Genomic DNA, 24,963 nt, shown 5'->3' with positions numbered 1-24,963 from the left:
CCAACGACTGGAAAGGCGAGAAATGGCAGGGCTTGGTTTCCAGCTGGGGGCGCATCTTTTGACTTTGTAAAGATAAGCACCCAGAGTCGTCCAGAATGTAAAGGCAACCCACTGAAATTCTGGCTAAAAACCGTGCATGATGATAAAAGAACAAGAAGAGACAGTACGCAACTCAATTGAGTCCCCCAGGACGGTTTGGGGCTTTTCTAATGGGGAAGGAAAGACCTTCACAGATGTGGATCTGATGGATGATGGGGGCTGCGTAGGCAGTTTCCTGATGCAGATACCAACAACTACAGAAGAAGTCTTTCGAAACGTAAACACAGCAAAGCGCAAAGGACGAAATGAACCATGTTTTAATAATATAAAAAAATCTTTTGATGTTAAATTACTGCATACTCACTTGAATATAAAGTAACTGCAATCATTACACTGCTTAACTCATTGCATGTCACTGATGGCATTAGATCCATTCGAACTGGGAGGGTTGACAGCGAATGAATGCACATTCATTCGCTGCCACCCTCTCATTTCAAACGGATTGGACGTTTACTAGTGATAAACTCTGATGTTTGGACCTCTATCATTGATACAAGTGTCCGTATCTGTGCAACACTACTCGAAACAAACCGTATGTCTAATATAACAACTGCAATTGGAAGAAGATGAGGACTAGAACTCAAGAAGTAAAACTTTTACACAGTACCGTATATAGGCATGTGCCGGTTACTGGTTTCAAGGTTTGCTGTGGTATGAAAACGTCATGCTTTCAAAACCACTAAAATTTTCCGTCATACCGTAGTACGGTATTAGCTATTTTTTATGTCCCAAAAATGCAGCGAGAAATGACAAATGTTGCAGCAATACTGTAGGGCCCAGTGTGAGGAAGCGGGGTCTCCCTCAGCGGTCATGGGTCTTCCAGCAGGACAATGAGCCAAAACATATTTCAAAAAGCACCAGAAAATGGTTTGAGAGAAAGCACTGCAGACTTCTAAAGTGGCCAGCAATGAGTCCAGACCTGAATCCCATAGAACACTTGTGGAGAGATCTGAAAATGGCAGTTTGGAGAAGGCACCCTTCAAATCTCAAGAGACCTCAAGCAGTTGGCCAAAGAAGAATGGTCTAAAATTCCAGCAGAGCATTGTAAGAAACTCATTGATGGATACCGGAAGCAGTTGTTCGCAGTTATTTTGTCTAAAGGTTGTGCTACCAAGTATTAGGCTGAGGGTGTCAATACTTTTGTCCGGCCCATTTTTGGAGCTTTGTGTAAAATGATAATGATTTAATTTTTTTCCCGTTCTCTTTTGTGTTTTTTCATTGCAAGCAAAATAAAAGAAAATATTACTACCAAAGCATTTGTAATTGCAATCATTTTCTGGGAGAAATTGAGCATTATCTGACAGAATTGCAGGGGTGCCAATACTTTTGGCAAGCAGTGCATGAGAGTTCACTCAAGCGTGTTTCTTGTGTTCAGCGATGGTAAAACAAATGCTATAACGTAAGCTTGTTAAGGAGGCTATTAACGTGGCTTGTTAGCATGCCAAGTTGGCTAACTTGTTTCCTCGCTATCCTCACTATAAGCGTATTTACTACGTACTGTAAAGTCTTCTGCCACTGTATTCATCTGTTCAAAATAACATTTCCATAATACAGCCTGTGGTATTTTTTCTTTCTAGTGACTTTACGTGTTGAGAGAAGGTGTGTGTGGTGGTGTATAATGTGTAAATAATGATAAGAGTCATACACATGCGCTCAGTCTCCGTTAACATTCGACTAATTAATATTAATAGTAGTAGTGGTATATTAACCCAGAAAAGGTGAACATACTCACATTCCTGCATCATAACTTAGACTGAGAGAGAAATATTTCGAAAGTTTTGAGATGGAGCTTTAAAGTCATTGAAGTGCCTGCAATGTTTTAATTTTATTTAGAAGTGTTTTTTTTTTTTTACTTTTATGGAAAACAATTATTTTATTTAAAATATTTCAGTATTATTTACAATATTTTTGTCATTTTATTTCTTTATTTTAACATTATATTGATGTTGCTGTTCCAATTTGCAAATATGTTGTGACAAATAAATCATGTTCAACTGATTTTTTTTTTTTAACCCATACATCTCTAAATAACATATTTTAGAGCTATAATTGCAATACCGTGATACCGTGAAACTGCGGTATTTTTGCTTTCGGTTATTATACCGTCAAAATCTCATTCCGGCATTTGCCTAACTGTATACCTTTTTTCAACAGGACAGCAGTAGCATCAGAGCCATCATCTAGCTCGCCGTTATTAGCGGCTCCATTCCTCAAGCTGGCCGAGTTCTTCTTCCTCCTCTCCAGAAATCGAACCACGTGGGAGTTAAGTCTGGAACACATATCAAACACTTATCTTCAAGGAAACTGTTCTCTACGGTTTTCATGATCAAACTTACTTCATTATCAAAATATAGACGAAATACATCAGGATCAAGGTGAGTGCTTCCCACCTGAAAAGCACGGTAAAGGTCTTATGAACATTTATGGGAACTTTAATATAGCCCAGTGTTGGATTATAATGAACAATAACATAAATGACACTTACCAAACTACTTTTTCATCATAAATGAACTGTTATAAGGCAGAAAAGGGAAAAATACACTGTTAGTTCATTGGAAATTCTTATTTGTATGTGCGGTATAAAAACAATGCAATACGCGCACTAGTTACACCATGAGGTAAACTTACAGTGTCTAATATGTTTGCACATTAGGACTTGGTTGCAGAATTGTATCATTCTTAAGAAGGTACAGGTGTCAAACTCAAGGGCTGGGGGCCAGATCTGGCATATCACATGATTTGGGTGGCCCACTAAAGCAGACTATGTACATTGAGCAAGTGTCTTTTGCTAAAATAGCAAAATTCCAGATTGTCGTCACATTTAAAAAAACATTTGCAAACAATTTTAGTCACCAATCCTCCTTTTAAAGACCAAATGGGAAGCAAGGTTGGCCAACCATGTTTTTGAATAATATTAATGGCTAAACAATTATAAGCATATTATCGTTATCCTTTTTTTAATGCAACCCTTCCAGATTCTTTGTTTAACCCATAGCAACGCCCTTGACAACGAAAATGCTTTTCTTCGACAATCTTCGGAAATCTTCGGAAATTACGTCACACAGAGAACTGCGAGGGAAGTCCGCCATAGAACAGTATTGTTGCATTGCTTCTCGGTAAGATTCCATGGCGGTGTGTGGCGATGTATTGTTCTCAATCTAAAGAAAAGTTGTATGAGTGGCCAAAGGATAGCAGGGCACGTAAATGTACATCTTTTGTTTGCAAGAAGCGAAGGAATTTCACGCTATCATCGAGTGGTGTTCTCTGCTACAAACACTTCGCAGATGCCTGCTTCCTCAACCGGTCTGCTTACGATCAAGGATTTGCAAAAAAGTAAATGTGATTTTTGGATAGATGGCTGATGACTTTGTCAAAGCAGAGCTGCCAACTGTTGTGGAATGAACGGTACAAGGTAGCTACGTTAGCCGAAAGGTAACTCGAGGCAAAACCCTGATCGTGTTGTGGAATGAACAGTAGAAGCTAGCGACGTTAGCCGAAAGCTAACTCGTGGCAGTCCCCGATCATAGTTGTATTGGGTTCATTTTGCCTACACTTAAAATACGTCAAAACTTTTCTTTTATCCCAGACAATAGTAGGTGGTTATTTACCTGACATGTTTCGGCGAACACTTCCACCTTCGTCAGAGGGTCCGAAAGCGGAAGTGTTCGCCGAAACATATCAGGTAAATAAAAGCTAACGTCGCTAGCTTCTACTGTTCATTCCACAACATGATCAGGGATTCGACAAAACTCTTCTTTTATCCCAGGCAATAGTAGGTGGTTTATTTACCTGACATGTTTCGGCGAACACTTCCACCTTCGTCAGAGGGTCCGAAGGCGGAAGTGTTCGCAGAAACATGTCAGGAAAATAAAAGCTAACGTTACTAGCTTCTACTGTTCATTCCACAACATGATCAGGGATTCGACAAAACTCTTCTTTTATCCCAGGCAATAGTAGATAAAACGCAGCCTTGAAAAGTACCGCCCTCATTTTTATTTACCTTGCGATAAATTGACTCATTTCATGTCGCGACAGGCTTAGCAACTTCAATAAAATATGTCGTTAGTTAGACATACGACCCTCCCTAAAAATTTCGACTGTTACTGTATAGTTATGCTCAGTCCGTAGTCATGGAACAGTCCATTGTAGTGCGTGTGTGTGTGTGTATGTGTGTGTGTGTGGGGGGGGTGATATAAATCCAGCATTCAAATGCCTTTCTTTTTTGTTTTTTTATTTGTTTGTTTGGTACGCTGACATAATTTTACATGACAAAGAGTTGGGGGTGCTGCTGGCTCCGGTGGTCCAGGCCCTTGCTTGTTGGGGCAGGGGTAACTGGTTGGGTGCCCCCGACTGACTGGGGGCCTAAGACAATCGCCTACTTTGCCTTAATAATAGATCCGCCTATGCCGATACTAATGGAATGTATACTTAGCATCTGGCAGCTCAAAGGTGTAGGGGTGTTGTTCAGTTCAATATTTTGATCCTGGTTGCAGTAACTTTTTTTGCTTCCAATCTTACATATTGCTACTTTACGACCCTAACATTGCACCCAAGGAAAAAAAAAAGCATTGGGTATCATTCAATTAGTTGTGTATATGACAGGGTTTACCCCATTGCATTATAAGCCTGGCGGGATGCCAGGCTTTTCTTGTCTCCCCGCCTAGCTAAAGCGGTGCTACAAGAGAAATGATAACGTTTGTACTAGGGCTGTCAAACGATTAAAATTTTTAATCGAGTTAATTACAGCTTAAAAATTAATTAATCGTAATTAATCGCAATTAATCGCAATTCAAATCTATAAAATATGCCTTATTTTTCTGAAAATTATATTCTGTAAAATAAATTGTTGGAATGGAAAGATAAGACACAAGATGGATATATACATTCAACATACGGTACATAAGGACTGTAGTGGGCATTTCACTCTACTGTCATTTAAATCTGTCTATGCTGTCCTCACTCCGAAGCGTCTACTTTTTCCAAAGCTAGACAGCTAGTGAACGACGCCTTAATAATTAGACTTCTTCCTTTTTCATCTGATTTATTAATAAAATGGCCTCAAACCATTGTCCTCTTTAGACCGTCGTAAAACTACAAAATAAAAGTACACAAGCATTGCAATAGCAACAACGTTAGCTTAGCACGCTATACAGGTTCACTAAACATAAACAAACAGCGTTTCATACAAAAAATATAACATTTCGCTTACTAACATAATATGTACATTCTTTACAACAACCATACTTACGGACAAATCTTGTCCAAGGATCATATAAGCACAACATTATCAGCCCGAGACGTCGTGCAGCCATAATGAAGAAAGAAAAGAAGAAGAAAATAAACCATGTCGCAAAGCGACCACAAGAGTTCGCTGTTGGACAGCGCAAAAAACCTTGCTGTAAAACTTACCAAAAGGCAGAATACTTTCTGAGCAGGACATGTGCGTTAATTGCGTCAAATATTTTAACGTGATTAATTAAAAAAATTAACTACCGGGCGTTAACGCGATAATTTTGACAGCCCTAGTTTGTACATATTTTTACCGCATTTTAACCACGTCTTTGCACAGATCGTCTCACAGACAGACAACCTAGAGCTCCTGCCACCGCAATTCTTGTATCCTATTTGATTGTGCCAGGGTATCTAATGGTGTGGTCTGAGAGAAAAAGTCAAAAACCTTTCCTAGAGCCTCAGCTAGAGAAAACATGTACAAATATTAGTGACATTATTATAAATCTGCTGTTAAAAGTAATAACTTACCACAATCAGTGCTGAGATTGATAGAGTGTAGTAGGTAGAGTCTCTGAGTAGAGGCCAGCAGGACAGGTGGATGGTCTAAGGGAGGGAAAAAGTGCAAATATTCAATTTTACAGACTCGCAAAATAATTGACTATGAATAAAGGCAATATTTTCTGCTTACACAACAGTGTATTTCTTCTTTAAATAACGACACACATTGTAATATCGTCAATACTGATAGAACTTGTACATACTGTATTTGGTAACACTTTATAATAACTATCAATTTTACTAGTTAATAGATCATTAGTAAACTGTTGATAAATGATTTATTGTCGATTTGTGAAGTACCCTAATTTTTGCACTATAAGGCGCACCTGACTATAAGCCGCTACCCACCAAATTTGGCACGAAAACGGCATTTGTTCACAGCTAAGCTGCACTGGACTATAAGCCGCAGCTATTCTCACCAAAAGATATTAACCGGTAACACTATTTGACAGCGGCATCATACGACTGTCATAAGACCAAATGAACCATCATGCAGCTTTGAACCAATTGGCTGCAAAGCTTCACTGCTTCAAGAAGCTTCATTTGACCGTCACTGGTTCCATTGGGGGAGACGGTCAACCTCTGCTGCCACCTGCTGTAACACTGTTGTCGTCCAACATGCCTCCTAGCATACATTGCAGTGCTACAGATGTCAATAACAATCAAAACTAATTTTCTGTGCTAAATATTTCTTCAGTTACTGTTCCAGTTGTTACATTAATTGCAAGTTATGGTATTTGCTAACACTGTCAAATACAGTATATACCATAAGACTGTCATTAGACAATCATAATTATGACATGTCACTGTCATGAGCATTAATGAATGCTAAGAACAGATGCCATTTAGTGTTATCTGGCAAATTATCTCACTTTTGAATGGATGTAAAAGATCCAAGATGGACATAAATGAAGTTAGTGACATAATTTGCCGGTTGACACTGAATGACATCTGTCATAAGCATTCAGTCATGCCCATGATAGTGTCATGTCATAATTATGACGGTCTTATGACCCTGCTGTTAAATAAAGTGTTACCTATTAACCCAAATGAATCCACAAATAAGACGCACTGGACTATAAGCCACAAGTATCAATATGAAGGAAAAAAGTAGCGGCTTATAGTCTGAAAATTAGGGTATTTGTTAACAGTTTGTTAAGCATTTACAGGGTGTTCCAATATGGTTGACACCATTCCAAATGCCCATGCTAGTTGATGGATCTTAATAAAACTATATACACTTTATGTTGAAGGTCATAAGTTTTATTGGTTAAATATACAAAGAAAAGTACAAATATTTGTTGATTCTATGGCAAATTTTCATAAATGTGCAACATGAGCGCTGCCTGCAAAATGCCTTTTCTTTTGAAGTGAACGGCATTTCTTAACCTGAAAAGATAGAAATGCCAAACGTTACACACAAAAACTTGAAACGTTTCTACACAAACTGTGTTTCAGGTTAAGAACACCCTGTAAATGCTTAACAAACTGTTAACAAATACTTCACAAATCAACAATAAATCATTTATCAACAGTTTACTAATGATCTATTAACTAGTAAAATGGATAGTTATTATAAAGTGTTACTCTATTTTAATATAATAGAATAGTCCAGTTGAGTAACTGACAGTACACTTCTAACAAGTTAAAAGACACTCTGTGTCATTCTTGCGTAACATGTAATCTAAATAAGAAAAACATTCTTTCAAGTATGTTTCTCTGTTGCTTTTGGGATTAAAGGAGAGCAAGGGACAGGCAGGATTTTCTGATTTGTAACACGAAAGGGAGCTGAGAGCACTTTCTCTTTATGAACTGTGGTGTGCATTAATAACAGAAAGAAGCTATTCAAATCTGCCAGTGGTATGAAAAAAGGACTGATGGCTTTCTCTGATGTTTTCTTCATTCAGTCCATTTCTCCTTGACATTAATGAGCTCAATTATCATTTCAGCTGGTCATTGAAGGCTTTTTTTCCCTTAAAAAACTTCTGAAATTGGAGGACAAGTGTTCTATTCTCCTTGTGCTATTCTTTTTAACACTCTCTGTCCTGAGCTTGAACCGTCTTCAGACACGGTTCGAGAGATAAATGCGATGTCTCAAAGCAGACTTGATTGCCTTATGAATGAGTCGCCACAAAGAAAGAATTTATTTCACTTGGATTTTAATCCATTGTTTTTGTCCTTAGACAGTACAGTTTCCTCAATGCCAGATAGGGAGAGACTTGGAGGATTTGGGAAACCAGAACATTACATACATGTGACTGAAACAACAATTCTTGATAGTGAAATAGTTTACTACTAATAAAATGTACTTTACCTGCACAGAAAATAAGCCACATACTCCAATAATGCAGAGGATATTGAAGACAGCTGAACCCACAATGGTGCCAACACCAACATCCCCTTTAGTAATAAATACTCCTGCGAAGCAGACATACAAGCTACATTTACTGAACATGAAAAATGATTTGATCGTGTTGCCATACTAATTTCAACGTTACTCGAATTTTTCAAATGAATTCTGCATGGGTTTGCGTTGGCATTCTGAATTTCTGGTTAACTATAGCCAATTAAGATGTGTTTATCCAGGGGTGAAAGTGGTTAAAACTACTCAAAACTACTGAAATGCAAAGAAAACAGTTTTGGACAGTTGTTTCTATAACACATACAAAAACTGATTTTCATCCAAAATTGAATTTTTTTCAATGATTTGCAAAATAAAAGTGAACAAAAACAGCAATAACCTCAACCTCCATCTCCTGATTTTTATTTTTCCTCATTTCCTCACATACTAAATGCCATATTTTAAATACTTAATAACATAAGATATATATTAAGATTGAAGTTAATGTAAACATTACCTTTTTGTTGTGATTTTTGAGTAACATAAATTCAGTAAAATGAGTACAAATGAATTATATTATGCAGAGTGAAATGGAATATATTTTGAAGATCGCGCAAACATTGACTTTTTTAAATCATAAGGAAATGAAAAAGTAGCCTAACATAAATGAACAAATATAAGTCCAAAGTGCACATTGACAGCTAAGATGTTCTGAACCTCCCCATCAGAGCAAATAAAACTAAATATGATAAATAAGCCACTTTAACTCTTTCGATGCTCTCAAAGATTTGATCCATTTTATGTTGCATTGCCCTTTTTTTGTTGCATCAATTCAACATTTAAAAAAATGTTTTTGCTGTTCCAGAAAACATGCACATTTGAACCAATCAGAGCTAACTATCTCTGGTGATCACATTTCAGTATGTTAGCAAATTGAACGTATACCGGTAAATGGGACCAGGCGTTTTGCTTTGCTGCGTGCATTCGCACATTGACGTGACACGTCATCGTCAGATTCAGATAACTGCAGCAGCTGGGGAAACCTCCGTGCTGTCCGTGGAATAAATTAAATAATAAATATTGGTGGAAACGCTACACAAGCCCTTTATTATGCTTGTTGTTAACACTTGTGTACGTAAATCGGATGTTGGAAGATTGTTTTCTTTTTGGAGATAAAATGCATGTGTGGCAGATTTGTATTTTTTTTACATAACATTTTAACAGTCCTATACAAGAGTTGGGCAAAAATGGTGTTCTCCTAAAATGTGCTACACCGGTGAAACGTCCTACAAGAGGCGAATTTGACACCCAAAGTACTACCGTGTGCGTTCAGCTTGTTTTGTTTAGATCCATACAGACAGAACATACTAAAGATGCCTTAAAGTGCCCGTGACAGGATAAAAAAGTATTAAATAGCATCATTATTTGAATTAGAATCATATTTTGAGACGATTCGACTATATACAACAATTTGGCAAAGCGCAGAGGATGATGATGGAGGATGATGTCTTTTAATCTGCCGTTTAGCCCCTGCCTGTCATTATAGCACTCTAGCGTCCCCAGCTGGAGGATGATGTCGGCAGGGTCACGATTTCATCTAATTTAGAATTCAACCCATTGAGTGGGAATTATTCAGAACGAGGAAAATGTGACAAAGAGGGCAGCAAAATGTCATTGTTTCAATCTCTCTACTCCAATATTTTTACAGGATATTCTTTTTATCTAAATATTTTTCCCCATTTGCTAAATAAATGGTATGCTAATGACAAATGACAGTCTTGTGCTATATGGAATATGAAATATTAAAAATGCATTTATTCAGTACGACAGGGCAAAATTACTCCATAATGGTCAAAACTGTCGACTTCTAGCACCTCCCGAACGATATTTTATACCACCGGAGTTAGTCCGGCTTTTGTCATTTCCCTGCCCCGGCTTTGAAGAGCGTAAACAAACCAAGAGGCGTGACAACTAGCCAACATACTAACCCGAACCGAGCAGCGTTTTAAAGTCTTATTCTCGCCTTTTGAGTGAAAAATCACACAAAAATACCCCTGAGAATGTCACACAGTGGCGGGGTTGTCGATTGTCTTCGCTGATCGGTAACCCCCCAGGCGGCGAGCAAGTTACAGCTCGTTGTTCCCCTGCTGCAGGCAGGAGAGCTCGTTTGACGGGAAAGCAGCTGGAGAATGACCGTGGGACAAACCGGCCGAGGTTGGAGGAGCGCGTAGCTGCCCGAGCCCAACCTGAGTATAGTGGTCCATTGTCCGGCACACGAAGAGGGCAGAGGGGGCTGGAAGTCTGGACAATATTGAGAACCGCACGAGCATAAACCGAGTATAGCGCTCTCCCGGCGGGCATGCAAAGGTCGTCGGCCGAGAGGCATTCTCGGTGGACAAGGAGCATTGTCAGCCACAAAATGTAAGCCACTTCCATATAAAACGTGTGCCATAATCCTAGTGTTTGACATAATACAAAACACGATCTTTACTAACCTCCTCGTAAATCCAATGGTCCCACAGTTGTCGAACTTGTTTTGGCCAATCTCGGGGTGAACAGGAACTTTTTGAAACCCAAATAGGCTCACACGCCTCTCCCTGGTGCAGCAACAAAACCCTGCAGCACATTCGGCTGGCGTGTTGCAAAAAATAAACGAATTCATCCACAAAATCAGCTGAATCCGCAGTCCATCTGCATGCTATAAAGCAATGCTGTATGGGTGACGTCACATTCGCATTCATCCTCAACCCGAGACTGGAGCCGGAAGTCACTCGTTTTCATGGCGCGGGATTCAAAAATTGAATAAATAAAACGATCGCTTCAACACACATTCAAGCGGTCCATTTCATTCAGGATCGTAAAATACAGCGTGAAATATGAAATAAACATGCTTTTGGCCGTCATGGGCACTTTAAGAAAATACTTAAACGTTGTAATATCAAGTTTTCATTTTTATACAATTTATAAAATTAGTTTAACGAGTAGGTAGCAATTGTTGTTGACGTTGCATAGCGGTGACGTCACATGGTTACGCTGCTGGGGTTCCAGAGTATGACTCTAGCGACATAAACATGTCATCTGTTCAACCCTTTCAATTTGAACCTGAGAGGAACATTAATGAGCATGGCAGCACTGTCAATATTTCACAAAACGAGCAGTAAAAGCAAAATGAACAGGAAAGACAGGATGAGACTAGAGTAGGAAAAAAAACAGTGTTTTTTTCAAAATGTGCTACACCGGCGAAACGTTCTACAAGTGGCGAATTTGACACCGAAAGCACAACAGTGCGCTTTCAGCTTGTTTTGTTTAGATGCATACAGACAGAACATACTAAAGATGCCTTAAGAAAGTATTTAAATGTAGTAATATAAAATAAGGGTGGTTTAAATATGCTATGTGACTAATGTGGTCAACAGTCAACAATCTGCTTTAAAGCTACCACAAGAAAACACAATGCTTAAAAGTATGAGAGGGAAACACATGCAAAAAGTATTTTGAGGCAATGAAAAGGTAATAAAAGACTAAAAAAAAAACACAAATAGTAAGTGCTTGCCGCTTTTAACCGATGTGCGCATGTGTTGGATGTCGTAGATGCGTAGATGGAATTGCAGAAGACAGGTAGTGTTCATTAGTGAACAAACTATGTCATCACCCCGGGTGTCCATTGCACGCATAAAACATGGCGCCCGCCGTAGGTCAAAACATGTACTAAATATTATAGATTTTCAAATTACTGGAAATATTTTATGCGTTTCAATTAACATATTTAGGTAAAAGAGAACAACTGTTGCTTATTAGAGCCGACAAGTCTAAGTCTGAGGTTCCCTTTAAAGGTTTGTGCTAAGGGATCATGACACATTAAATGTAACTCATAGCGTTAGCATGGCATTTGCTTGTGCATTAGCATTAGCATTTAGTGTGGAAAGCGTCATCTTAAACTCTCAGGCAAATTTTTCTAAACACAGTATGTGGCGTCCAAGTTGGTATAATTCAATGAAAATAATGTACTTTTTTCCTGATGAGTCATCATCACGAAGTTGGCGCTGTCCTTGGCTACGCTACAATATTAGCTCGTCTGTCAATGTTCATCGAAATTGTTGGAAGCCTTTATTTAATTAATTTTTGGACAAAAACTTTTGAATTTTACAGACGCAAACATTTTGAGTAATCGTCGACTAAAACTAGACGAAATTTGTCTGAGATTTCGTCACCAAAAACTAGAAGAAGACAAACACATTGTGAAATGATGAAAATATGTCCAGGACTAATAAGTAGAAAAGACGAAAGTACGCATAGGTAAGACGAAAATGTGAAGGGATGACAAAAACGACGCTGCCGTGTGTGTTTCTCACCTATGACTGAGGTGAACAATTCAGGTGCTGAACTTCCTGCAGCCATGAAAGTTGCCCCTGCAACATCCTCACTAAGATGAAGGCGCTAGTAAGACAAAAACAAGGAAAAACAGTTCTGAAAATTCTTGATAGAACATTCTGATAAAACATCATGAAATATAACAATAAATGACTCAATTACCTCGCATATCTTGTCCAGTGAGGGGACGAAGTAATCATCGCACACAATAGCCAAGGCGTAGAACATATAGATTGCCTACAAACACAGTGACATGCACTTGTGAGCTTGACATGAATGTGACCTTTGACCTAATTACCCCAATATTGAATCACCTCTTTCAAACATAACCTTGAAGCAGACTTGGGTAGTAACATGTTACATGTACTCCGTTACATTTACTTGAGTAACTTTTTGAGAAAAATGTACTCCTGAGAGTAGTTTGGCTAAGTCATACATTTTATTTTTACTTGAGTAGATTTGTGAAGAAAAAAACGCTATTCTTACTCCGCTACTTTGGGCTACACACACTACCGTTACATTATTCCTCTGTATTCTACATATTAGTTTTTTTTTTGCCAGCGATGGAAAGAGGAGCTCAAACAATTTCACCAATGACATGTAGCAACAATAATCACATGACTCCATTATACCAATTATACGCAAGCTTTCGGTTCTATCATCATGCCAGCCTGTTCAATCACGTGGCGTCTTCAAAGTACCGTAAAAAATAAAGTAGAGTGGCACCTCTACATATAAAGTTAATTCGTTCCAGGACCGTGTTTGTAAGTCGAAATGGTCGCATGTCGAGCAGGATTTTCCCATAAGAATACATTTTAATTCCATTAATTCGTTCCACAGCCCGAAAACCTACACTAAATCCTTAATCCATCCATCCATCCATCCATCCATCCATCCATCCATCCATCCATCCATCCATCCATCCATCCATCCATCCATCCATCCATCCATCCATCCATCCATCCATCCATCCATCCATCCATCCATCATCTTCCGCTTGCACTGCCGATAATATAATCATAATTCCTGTAATAATGTAATGCATCGGGTTCTAATGTGGCAGACGTGTTTTGCGTGCTGTACCTGAACGCACCGCGTAGCTGACGTGACAAAGAGAGAGAGGTGCAGTTGAGATTTTACTTTCTCTTTTAATGCTTTGTTGAGAACACTGTAAACCGCGGCGGACAGTAGGCGTGTTGTGTTGCACAAGTTCTGACATAAATGATAAAAACCTGACGAAGCTGACGATTTCTTTGGCGATGTTACCACAATAATAACTGTCACCAACGGAGATCGGAGCAGGACCGTGGAGATCGTAGACATTCTATGGCCGTATTTTTGAGCCAGTTCACCAATGCGCACCCCACGCTCATACTATTCTATAATTTCCATCTTCATTTCAATGGTAAGCGTCACCTTTTTCTTTGTTTCACCACCTTTTTGGAACCTGTGTTGATTTCTCTCACAAGAAAATCCACCGTGTGTCCGTCTGCAGCGCTGTCATGTTGTCGTATTTCAAGCATGTCATCGGATGCAGAAACAAATGGCGAGTCAAATTTTACGTGGGATGTCGAAAAACTCGTATGTCGAGGTACCACTGTATTTGACATAGCGTGCTGCCCTCAACATGAGTCGAAAGCGCAGATTTTAACCTCTCTCCCAGTTTTTATTTGGCACCAATTGACTACTGGAAACTGGAGATATGATTCTTTTAATTTCATGGGAGTAACTGTGAAGAAACTAATCACTATTCAAACTAGGAACTATTTTTTTCCACGAGAGGGCATTCATGCTCTTTGGATGAATAATGCTTCATTTCTGTCATCTTTTTTCTCTCGCCGGAATTCAACGATTTAAAAAAATATATTTTGTATTTCTTTGGCTTAATGTGGTTATATAATGGTTATTGTACAGTATAGTTATAACAACAATTCATATGAATAACTGGTGAGAAAAAAAACAGTTACTCACAATGTTACTCATTATTTGAGTATTTTTTTCACCAAATACTTTTTTGCTTGTACTTGAGTACATTTTTTGGGTGACTAATTTTACTTTTAGTAGAGTAATATTATTTTGAAGAAACGCTACTCTTACTTGAGTAAAATATTTGGCTATTCTACCCACGTCTGCCTAAAAGTTATATAGCAATCTCTTTATTCAGAACTTACAGAACCAAATGCACAAGGCAATTATAATTCTTCCCAATGTGTGGCCATAGACTTTATAATGATATTGATGGGCCAGATTCGACTTCAGTGTGCCACGCCTTCAAGTAGGGGGCCATCCCACATCCTCTTCAGTCGCAGCGACACAGGCAGGGTTCCAACGCCGGATTTATGTTGAAAAAGTACGAAAGCTTTACCGCATACATAAGCCTGTCGCAATATGCAATAATTCCATTTATTGCACGATAAATAAAAATGAAGGCGGTAATTTTTCCGCAGCGATTTGTCGCCTCGCGTGCACAGACGTGCTGTTAAAAGTTCGGATTCCTTGTTACCAACTGCGCAAAATGCATCTTAGTTCCAGGTCCGGCAAAAAATAGTGCCGGAGCCAATCGTTCCCACTATATCCTATTGTTCTACGTATACAAGCCGCCTCAGTGCTACGGATTGACTGCGGACTCTCTCTGGAGCGCCGGTGTTGTTGACGTGTGGACGCTCCCGTCAGGGCTGACATTTCACGCGGGGCGGCTATTTTTCGGCACAACGCCGGATATTTACAACGAAGTCCGCCAAAACATTGTTACCGACTTGGCTGCTACGAACAGCCTCGCTTTGACAACGGACAGCTGAATGGAAATGATGAATATTGAGTGGCAAATTAAAAGCACTGTGCTTCAAACTCGTCCTGTTTATGAAAGTCGATTGTAATACGCTGGTGTTGTGCAGTAATGAGCAGAAGTGACTACAGCGGCGTTTTCTAACTTTTTTAATGCGCGCACACACTAGATATCATGAAATGGCAAAGTAGATGTGCTACCTCCCATGCCATTGGCAGTGTGCCCCGCCTCACTTTACAAACAGTAAAGATTGTTCTCAGCACTTTTATACAAATTTTTTTCAGGTCAATAAGAAGTAAGCACATAAATATTATGCACTAAAATGCATGTTTATATGATGGCAATTTTATTTTGGCTCGTTAGCAAAAAAAAAAAAAAAAAAAACGATTTTTTTTTTTTTTTTTTTTCCAGAGCATTAAATGTATTGAATCGGATTGAAAATCGTGTCCCTCGTATCGAAAATCATACCGATTCGTTGCATCCCTATGGAACACCATTGCAGAAGCTATGAGGGGAAAAGTTTTAATTTGCCTAAATGCTCAAGTTATTAAGTGCAATTTTTTTTTTTTTTCTTGAAAAACACATTTTATTTTTCTGTGCGGTATTTATATTGTTGTCTTTTACTTAAGAGGCATGGTCTATTGTTTTTAGTTGTGATTTCTTAAAAAGTATTTTTGAATTTAAGAGTAAATATTTATTGTGTTTAAATGGGTGTACTTGATCTATTAATATACACTGTATTCTCACTGTGTTATTGTAAATTGGTTAAAAAAAATTGGGGGGGCGCAATAATATGCATTTCACAATAATTTATGAGATAAATTATCGCACTAAAATTTGTTATCGCGACAGGCCTACGCATACAAACAGAAGGGATTGTCTCAGGAGGGATTTCTTCTAGGACTCAAGGTAATTATTATATTTTTCGTACCATGCTTGCATTTTGAAACGGTGTGAAACAAATCAATGGGAGGAATTAGCGTTGGCATTATAATTCCCAATATTTACATAAAATTAATAATACCTGCACGTTTTTTTTGCTTTTAACCAAGAATCGAGACTGTTTTATGTCCATATCTATAAAGAATTCAGGGTTTTAAGCATTTATTCATATGAATTTTTACTGGAAAATCTCTGTTTACATATGGCGGCTGCCACATTGACAGATAACTAGCATCGTACTTCGACATTATTACGTAAAATACTTGCTAACGGCACTTTTTTTTTTTTTGCTTTCAACCAAGAATCGAGACTGTTTTGCGTCCATATCTATAAAGAATTCAGGGATTTAAGCATTTATTAACTCGATCAACTTTGACAGCCACACCAACAATTCAGGCCTCCTAATAATCGCCCCGTCAATATCATTATGAAGTCTATGGTGTGGCCTTTTTTGCCACGATCGCAATGTATTAACAATAACCATTACTGAATGAGACAATATTCATTTACATTGCAGTTCTTAAACCATCATTTTTCAACAATTACAGCAAAACTGCAGCATCACTCAGGTTTCCCCTGTTATTGCCTTCCAAAAATGGGTGCTCCGAGCTTCTGTTTTGTATTTTTGCCAGACAACAGAGAGAGGCGCCGACATGTACTGAACTGGGTGGCAGCAACCATTCCCGCACCTGCCTGGCTCCTAACAGAAGCGGCATTGTGTTTGTCCTGATTTGAATCTTAAACAATCTGTGAGCCTGTCCTCATATCATACATACAGTAAGCCCACAGTAAGCTTCTCGCCCCAGCACACAAACCGTGCAAGCAGCTCATTGTGTTTGATTTCTTCAAATGGAGATACAATTGGCATTCTCTTCTCGTGTAGAGCGAAACAAAACTGTCGGTGAAACACATTTGCTTTAAATATTCCTTTTTATAGGGCACATCATGCATGTACATATTCATAGCTTTGTTATGCAACTATATACGCAAGAGACACGAGCACTCCCTGTTTATAAAAAATATATTTTCATATGTTAATTAAGACGAAGCCTTTGGAAATAGAACTCATCTATGAGACTTTCATAAATACAGTAAAGAAAAGAAATATTTGAACACCCTGCTATTTTGCAAGTTCTCCCACTTAGAAATCATGTAGGAGTCTGAAATGTTTATTGTAGGTACATGTCCACTGTGAGAGAGATCATGTAAAAAGAAAAATCCAGAAATAACAATGAATGACTTTTTATAATTTAAAACAATTTAAAATTGAAAACATTTTTTGTGTGTGATACAACTGCAAATAGTATTTGAACTAGGGATGTCCCGATCCAGGTTTTTGCACTTCCGATCCGATACCGATACTGGCCGATACCGACCTATCTGAGCATGTGTTAAAGTTTAAAGTTATTTACCCGCCTTACTTAGTTGTCAGACTCATGTTGAAAAAGGTTTTAGTACTCTTGATAACAACTAGCCAGCTGAATTAGGTGAGTTTGAATAACACACAACAGTTGGTAACAAGAAACTGACCTGTGTGACAAACACAAAACATTATAAATAACAAACAGAAATGGCATAGTCAGTCAGTAAAACGTGCAAATAATATTGTAAAGTGTCTTAAAAAAGCTAAACACACCAACAACCTCAGTGGAAAATCCCCCAAATCCCCCAAGCTATTAGATGCTTTTAATGTTTCGTGCATTAGTTACAAAAATTGTATAAAAAGCCTCTCAGGTTTAAATAAACGACTATTTCAGTATCAAGTTAACATTTTAAAACAGTAAATAAAATACTCAAGTCCCCATTCAGTATCAACAGCTTTAAACTACATTCAATTCATTTAATTTTGCAAATCAACTGTTAAAGTTGTTAAAATTGCTCCCGTTATTCCATAATTTCCCTTCTGTCTACTTTCGACATGTGAAAGTTTTAAAACTGTTTTGAAGATCACATCGCATCTGGTTTTCAATACTTCAATTTTGCTAACGCAGTCGAGTCTGACACCTTGCATCTAGTTCTATATACATATGATATCTATTTTCTCCAGTAAAACGACATTGACGTAGTTTGTAGCGGCTGTCAGCAGCAGTCAGGTATTCTTTGTTTTTTATCCAGCGGCATGACTTGAGCTAAAGCCGTGAGTTGAGCATTGGCATTACCCGGGTCTATGACAAGCATTATGTTTACTTTCGGGACGCAATACGGTCAGTTTCTCATTGCGTCCCGAAGACCGCGCTGTGTATTAGTTCCGCTTTACTTGACATATTTCAATAATCGGAATTTGGATGTTTGTGAATCGTTCTCGAATCTTGCACGGCCGAATTGCTCAAGGATGTAATGACGGCTGGGCATGTTGTACCGTGGTTCTAAGTGTTGGATGGTGCGTCTTTACTCACGAGAGATAATGGCTCGTCATCCAGAATGAATTCTTCGGCAATGACTCTTGTTGTTCCCTGGGCTTTGGGACTGTCGAGTCCCAGTTTGTCACGCATAGCAAAAGTTTATGCCAGTGTTAGTTGCGTAGGACCTTTCTTTTTGTCTTCGGTTTTCTCAACATACTCCTTATATTGTTTGTGGTGGTATTTCGCTAAAAGCTTGATTAGGTTGGTTGTATTAAAACTTCTTACAGTTTTACCACCATGCTTGACTTTATTGTGGCATATGTTGCACTCTGCCTCTTCGTCTTTGTTCCCAATTTACCGATAAAGTCTCTCGGTAAATTGGGAGACGGTAATGTAGTGTGTTGAAGGTGTGCCGTAAAATGCGGACCGGATTTTAGGGAAACCGAAGCAAAAACTGGAATGGATTATGTAAATCGGTGGGCTGGAAAACCCGGACCGGACTTTAAAAAAAAAACTGGATCGGAAGTCTGGATCGGAATTTTTCCGTGTTCCGATCCGATGCGCATGCATGGCACGGAAGGTTCCCCTGCTTAAACCAGCACACGTCAAGGCCCGTTTTAAGTTTGCCTTTGACCATTTGAATGATGCAGAGGAGTCATGGGAGCAAGTTTTGTGATCAGATGAGAGTAAAATAGAACTTTTTGGTCATAATTCCACTAACGGTGTCTGGAGGAAGAAGAATAATGACTACTATCCCAAGAACACCATCCCTACTGTGAAGCATTGGGATGGTAAGCATCATGCTTTGGGGTGTTTTTCTGCACATGGTACAGGACAAGTGCACTGGATTAAAGAGAGGATGACTGGGGCCGAGTATTGTAGGTTTTTGGGGAACAACCTCCTTCCTTCATTCAGAGCATTGAACATGGGCCGTGCCTGGGTCTTCCAAAATGACAATGACCCGAAGCACACAGCCAGGAAAACCAAGGAGTGGCTCCATAAGAAGCATAACAAGGTTCTAGCATGGCCTAGCCTGTCTCCAGACCGAAACCCAATAGAAAATCTTTGGAGGGAGTTCAAACTCTGATGGGTGGGCCAAGATCCCCCCCTGCAGTGTGTGCAAAATTGGTGAAAAAAAACAGGAAATGTTTGACTTCTTTAATTGCAAAGAAATGCTACTGTACCAAATATTAACATTCGTTTTCTTAGGTGTTCAAATAATTATTTGTAGCTGTATCACACAGATAAATTATAAAAAAAAAAAAATCATGCATTGTGATTTCTGGATTTTTCTTTTTAGATTATCTTTCTCACAGTGGACATGCACCTACAATAAAAAACTCAGAACCCTCAATGATTTCTAAATGGGAGAACTTGCAAATTAGCAGGGTGTTCAAATACTTATTTTTTTCACTGTATACGGCGGAAAACACTCAAGTGAGTTGAAGTTCCGCTCTGAGACCCCCAATTTGGCAAAATTTCCAAACTGTCCTATATGCATGTGTGATACATTATTGGAAAGCTCAAAATCTCAATTTTCTGAGTGAAGAAAAATTTTGAACAGGAGGGCATTTGAAAAAAATTTTTGAGGGGAATTCTAAATCAGGTTGCTTACTTTTTTGCCAAGATGGTCATCCATTGGATATGTTACGCACGCCGGTGTCATGCCAATGTAGTTACCCCAGTCAAAAATTGTATCCCCTGGGCGTAGCAATATGGAGGTAGATTTGTGTATTATTTAACCAAAAAATAATGTCCCTTCAATTAAAAAAAAAAAAAAAGAATGCAAAAATACATTTGAAACTTAAAAAAAATGCATGTGAAAGCTATTTTTCTTTGATTCTTTTTTTTTTTCTTGATTGAAACAACTTTTTTGATTGAAGTAATGTTGATTTGTTTTTGGGCCACATTTTGGCTAGGACATTTTTTTTTATTATTCAGTCAAAAAATAAGTTGCTTCAAAAAACTATATAGATTTTCGAAAAGAAAATCACTTCAATCAAAAAAAGAAAAATTTCAATCATAGAAAATGTTCCTGTATGCGAAAAAATATTTGAGATTGAAAAATTTGCATTTGAACACTTAATTTTTCATTGAAAGAGTTTTCTTTGGTTCAAGCAATCGTTTTTGTGTTTCGGCCATATTATGATTAGGACATTTGTGTCTAAATCATTCAATCCCCCCAAAAAGTTGCTTCAATCAAAGAAAAAAAAAAAAAAAAAAAAAAAATCGATTGAAATTTTTATTCTGAAAATTATATGCAAAGCAATTGACCGTCTAAAGTTCTCATTATAGGTGCTTTATTATAAAAATATATATTTTTTTGTTCATTGCATTCATTTTTGTTGTACTTTATTGCTTTACAACTTTTTTATATATAGGAAAGTCAATTACATGCAATGACCATTTTTGGACACCAGGAGGGGCCTGGCCCCCCATTAAAATCCGCTTATGTTTTTTAATATGAACTCATTGGCTGCCATTAGCGGCCATTGACATCCATTTTGACTGGGAGGGATCGTTCAATCGCTGCCAGCCCCTCTGTCAAATTGGGGTACACATCTACCACCATCAACGCAGTGAAAGAGTTAATAACTTATAGTATGCATAAACAAAAAAATAATAACTAACACAATTGGTTTTACAGTGGATCAGAGGGGACGAAAACTAAATTATGGAGTGTTGTGGCTTTACAGTTCAAAAGACACTCACACAGAGCACATGCAGTCCCACAGCTCCATCGATTCGTTCCTGGTTCGTGAAGTAATCTCTGGGGAACTCATGGATAGCTGCAGATAAAATAGAAAAGAATAGGGCAGGGAAAGACAATTATTGTGAGAGGATAGCCATACATTTAAAATGACATCTCATTAGGATTGCCACTACTAAACAAACAAATCAATTAACAAGCGCTTATCAAAGTCCACTAAAACAGGACGAATACGATCTTTTTCCATAGAATGTGACTTCCTCAGCTGTTCACACAATGTTTTCAGGGAGTGATTAAATGCATTATGTAAATATTCCTAGAGCTCTTCACTCCCAGGCACAAATTTGCTTCTTTTTGACGGTGAACTTGCCAACCCATTTTACAAAGACAAATTACAATTCAATGATACTTCAACAAATCCTATTTATTCCCACTTCCGAATGCATTATTTATTGCACTGGGGCTCACATCCAATGCCGAAGAAAAAGGGGTTAGGGTCGTTGGAAGCAGGGGGCGCTTTTGGCGGATGATGAACACATGGTATGATTGGTCGTTGGAAGCAGGGGGCGTGATTGGTAAATGACCAACAGGGGTGCTGGAGCCAACCCAGCTAACAATGGGCAGGATTAGTACATCTTAAACTGATTGCCAGCCAGTGGCAACTCTTATTGTAGTATTGTATTGTTCTTGAAATACATTTACACTGAAAACTCCATTATACGTAAATGTCCAATAAATGAAAATAGGTTGATTTACCCATAGACTTCATTACCTATTGACGTGACACTTCGTCATTCTTTGCATCACGCCTTATCCTTATCAGAGGGGGCTGAGCTTCATTTAGTATAGCCAAGCAAAGACAGCACATGCTCATGTCTAAGCTGGATTCAAGCTTGGATTTTTGAAGAACTACGAAAGCTGTACCGCATACAAACAGGAAGGATTGTCTCAGGAGGGATTTGTTCGAGGTTTCAAGGTAAATACCATATTTTTCGGGCGATAAGTCGCAGTTTTTTTCATAGTTTGGCTGGGGGTGGGACTTATACTCAGGAGCGACTTATGTGTGAAATTATTAACACATTATGATATCATTTCACATGTTATTTTGGGGTTTTGGAGTGACACTGATGGTTTGGTAAACTTGTTAGCATGTTCTTTATGCTATAGTTATCTGAATAACTCTTAATAGCTATGGGCACGTTCGCGTTCTAACTTTGCCAATGTGTGTTCAATTGTATTATTGACTTTTTTATATTGAAATGCATGCTTTTAGTTTGTGGCGCTTTCACGCCCACATGAGGGCGCACTCGCACTTGTTTACGTGAAGAAGACCGCTCACACGCCAGAAGAAGACGGACAGCTACACAGCTTGAGTGAGTGGGCGAGTTAGTGAGAGAGAAACACGGCTGCGAACCTACGTTCATTGTTTATGCTTGTAAAATATCTTTACAGAGACAACGCCTGTGTGTATCATCTTTTGTGTTGTTGTTGTGTGTTTTCCACCCGCGATCGAACACTTAAAGCCAGTTGTGTGGTTGTTTGAACAATGTGCTAATGCTAGCGAACGCATGCTGACCGTTTTTGTCATTGCTGTAACAGCACCTAATTATCATTTATTTACATTGATGCGAACCTGTTTGGTATCGAGGACGAAATTGATTCCATAAATTATACGGACGTCAAACACCGTCATTTGTGACTTTAGCTCGCTGTATAGACCCTACCCACGTGACGTCACAACTCCGCTCTCCTGACTGGTGCCGCCCACTTGTCCGTCAACACATCGTGTTGACCTGTTACGGCTACGTACATTCCTCCTATTTACGGCGTGTTTTTCTGCTCGTTAACATTAATAATCAAAATGGTGAAGGCGTGTGTGGCGGTCGGTTGCAATAACAGAGAAGATAGACGGAGAGACTTGAAGTTCTACCGGATTCCGAGAGACACGGAGAGGAGAGAGCGAGATGGGCTGCTGCAATTCGACGAGAAAACTGGGCTCCAAACGATTACCACAGATTATGTAGTAGTCATTTTATATCTGGTAAGATGCATTTAATATATATTTAGAGGCTTTTGGGCTGACAACCACAATTAAGATCATTGCTAGGCTAATCGCCGACAACATACACGTATGTATGTAGTGAGAGTGCTATCGCTAATCCATATAAACATTAAAAGCTCTAGCTCCATTGACAAATGACATGAAATACATTAGACTTGACAGTGGATGTTAGCAAGAACAAAAGATTTTGAATTGAAAATTTCGTAACTCACCTTCCGAGCACAAGATTCCTGCCGAATTTTCGTGGACGAGGACCTGTTTCACCCAACCAGCAACGTAGCATTTATAAGCCTCCAAGCTCTTAAAGTTTTTCAAACTTTCGTGAGAATAGGCTGATTTTGTGTTGACAATATAGTTGTAAATATCAGGGTCAGGCAGAGACGGCGAAGGCAGCCGGTCAAAAATCATCGATTTAGGCATCAAATATGGATCTGGCGACTGTATAGAACGAAGCTTTTCCACATAACGCCTTTTATGCAACACATCCAGTGAGTTTACGGCATCAGAAAGCACCGGGTCTTCCATGAAATGCATTTTAAATTCCTCGATCAATTGAAACCAATGCTAATACAGAGACAAAATGACGGACAAGTGGGCGGAACCATACAGCGAGCACGTGGTTTTGTGACGTCGGTGGGTAGGGTATATAGCCAGGACCGAGCTGTCGCGTCCTGGTAAGGACAGTATATTTGCATTTCGTTGTTAATGCACTGTACACTTATTCAACATGTTGTTCTCTATTGTATTTTTATATTAAATTGCCTTTCAAGATGACAGATCTGTTCTATGTGTTGTATTGTATCAAGTACATGTCCCCCTAAATGCGACTTAAAGTCCGGTGCGACTTATATATGTTTTATTTCTTTTCGTTGGGCATTTAATGGCATTTGCGACTTATACTCAGGTGCGGCTAGTAGTTCGAAAAATACGGTATTATATTTTTCGTTCCATGCATGCATTTTGAAACGTGAAAAAAATCAATGGGAGAATGGTAACCGCTACGGCATTGGCGTCATTCTTCGACATATACACATAAAATAGATGCGTAACTGCCCGTTTTTTTTGCTCTTTTAACAAAGAATCGAGACAGGTTTACGTCCATATCTACAAAGAATTCAGTAATCGAAGCATTTATTCGCAGGAATTTTCTTCTTTGTTTACACATGGAGGCGGCTAATTTTCGTAACTGACTAGCCTAATAGTTGGCAATATTTACGTAAAATAAATGCTAGCTGCACATTTTTTTGCTTTTAACCATGAATCGAGACTGTTTTACATCAATTTCTAGAAATGCCTGCCTGTATTTGTAGTCCTTTGTCACCTGATCATTATAAAAGCATCCATTGGGGCATCGGAATACAATTACCGATAATATGTTAAATCCACACATAGACTTTATAATCATATTGACAGGTCAAGTCCACACATAGACTTTATAATCATATTGACAGGTCACCTCCCTCATACACTACGCCACGCCTTCAAGTAGGGGGCCTGCCCACACCCAGCATCAAGAGGAGT

At 38.6% G+C, this 24,963-nt stretch overlaps 1 protein-coding gene across 1 annotated transcript in view; it reads right to left on the bottom strand.

The window, feature by feature from the left end:
- Nucleotides 1-24,963, bottom strand: part of slc24a3 (solute carrier family 24 member 3) — a 127,599-nt gene that overhangs the window by 24,331 nt on the left and 78,305 nt on the right. The window contains exons 3-10 of the mRNA XM_057848739.1: nt 21,383-21,459; nt 12,764-12,838; nt 12,583-12,667; nt 8,204-8,307; nt 5,860-5,934; nt 2,585-2,610; nt 2,436-2,489; nt 2,241-2,368 (exon numbers count right to left, since the gene is read on the bottom strand). Of these exons, the coding sequence (XP_057704722.1) occupies nt 2,241-2,368; nt 2,436-2,489; nt 2,585-2,610; nt 5,860-5,934; nt 8,204-8,307; nt 12,583-12,667; nt 12,764-12,838; nt 21,383-21,459 (624 nt within the window). The remainder of the gene's footprint in view (nt 1-2,240; nt 2,369-2,435; nt 2,490-2,584; nt 2,611-5,859; nt 5,935-8,203; nt 8,308-12,582; nt 12,668-12,763; nt 12,839-21,382; nt 21,460-24,963) is intronic.

The sequence above is a fragment of the Corythoichthys intestinalis genome, chromosome 10 (genome assembly GCF_030265065.1).
Source record: "Corythoichthys intestinalis isolate RoL2023-P3 chromosome 10, ASM3026506v1, whole genome shotgun sequence".
In the NCBI taxonomy this organism is placed as follows: domain Eukaryota; kingdom Metazoa; phylum Chordata; class Actinopteri; order Syngnathiformes; family Syngnathidae; genus Corythoichthys; species Corythoichthys intestinalis.
Note: the sequence above shows the minus strand (reverse complement) of the source record. Positions and strands in the feature narration are given on the sequence as shown.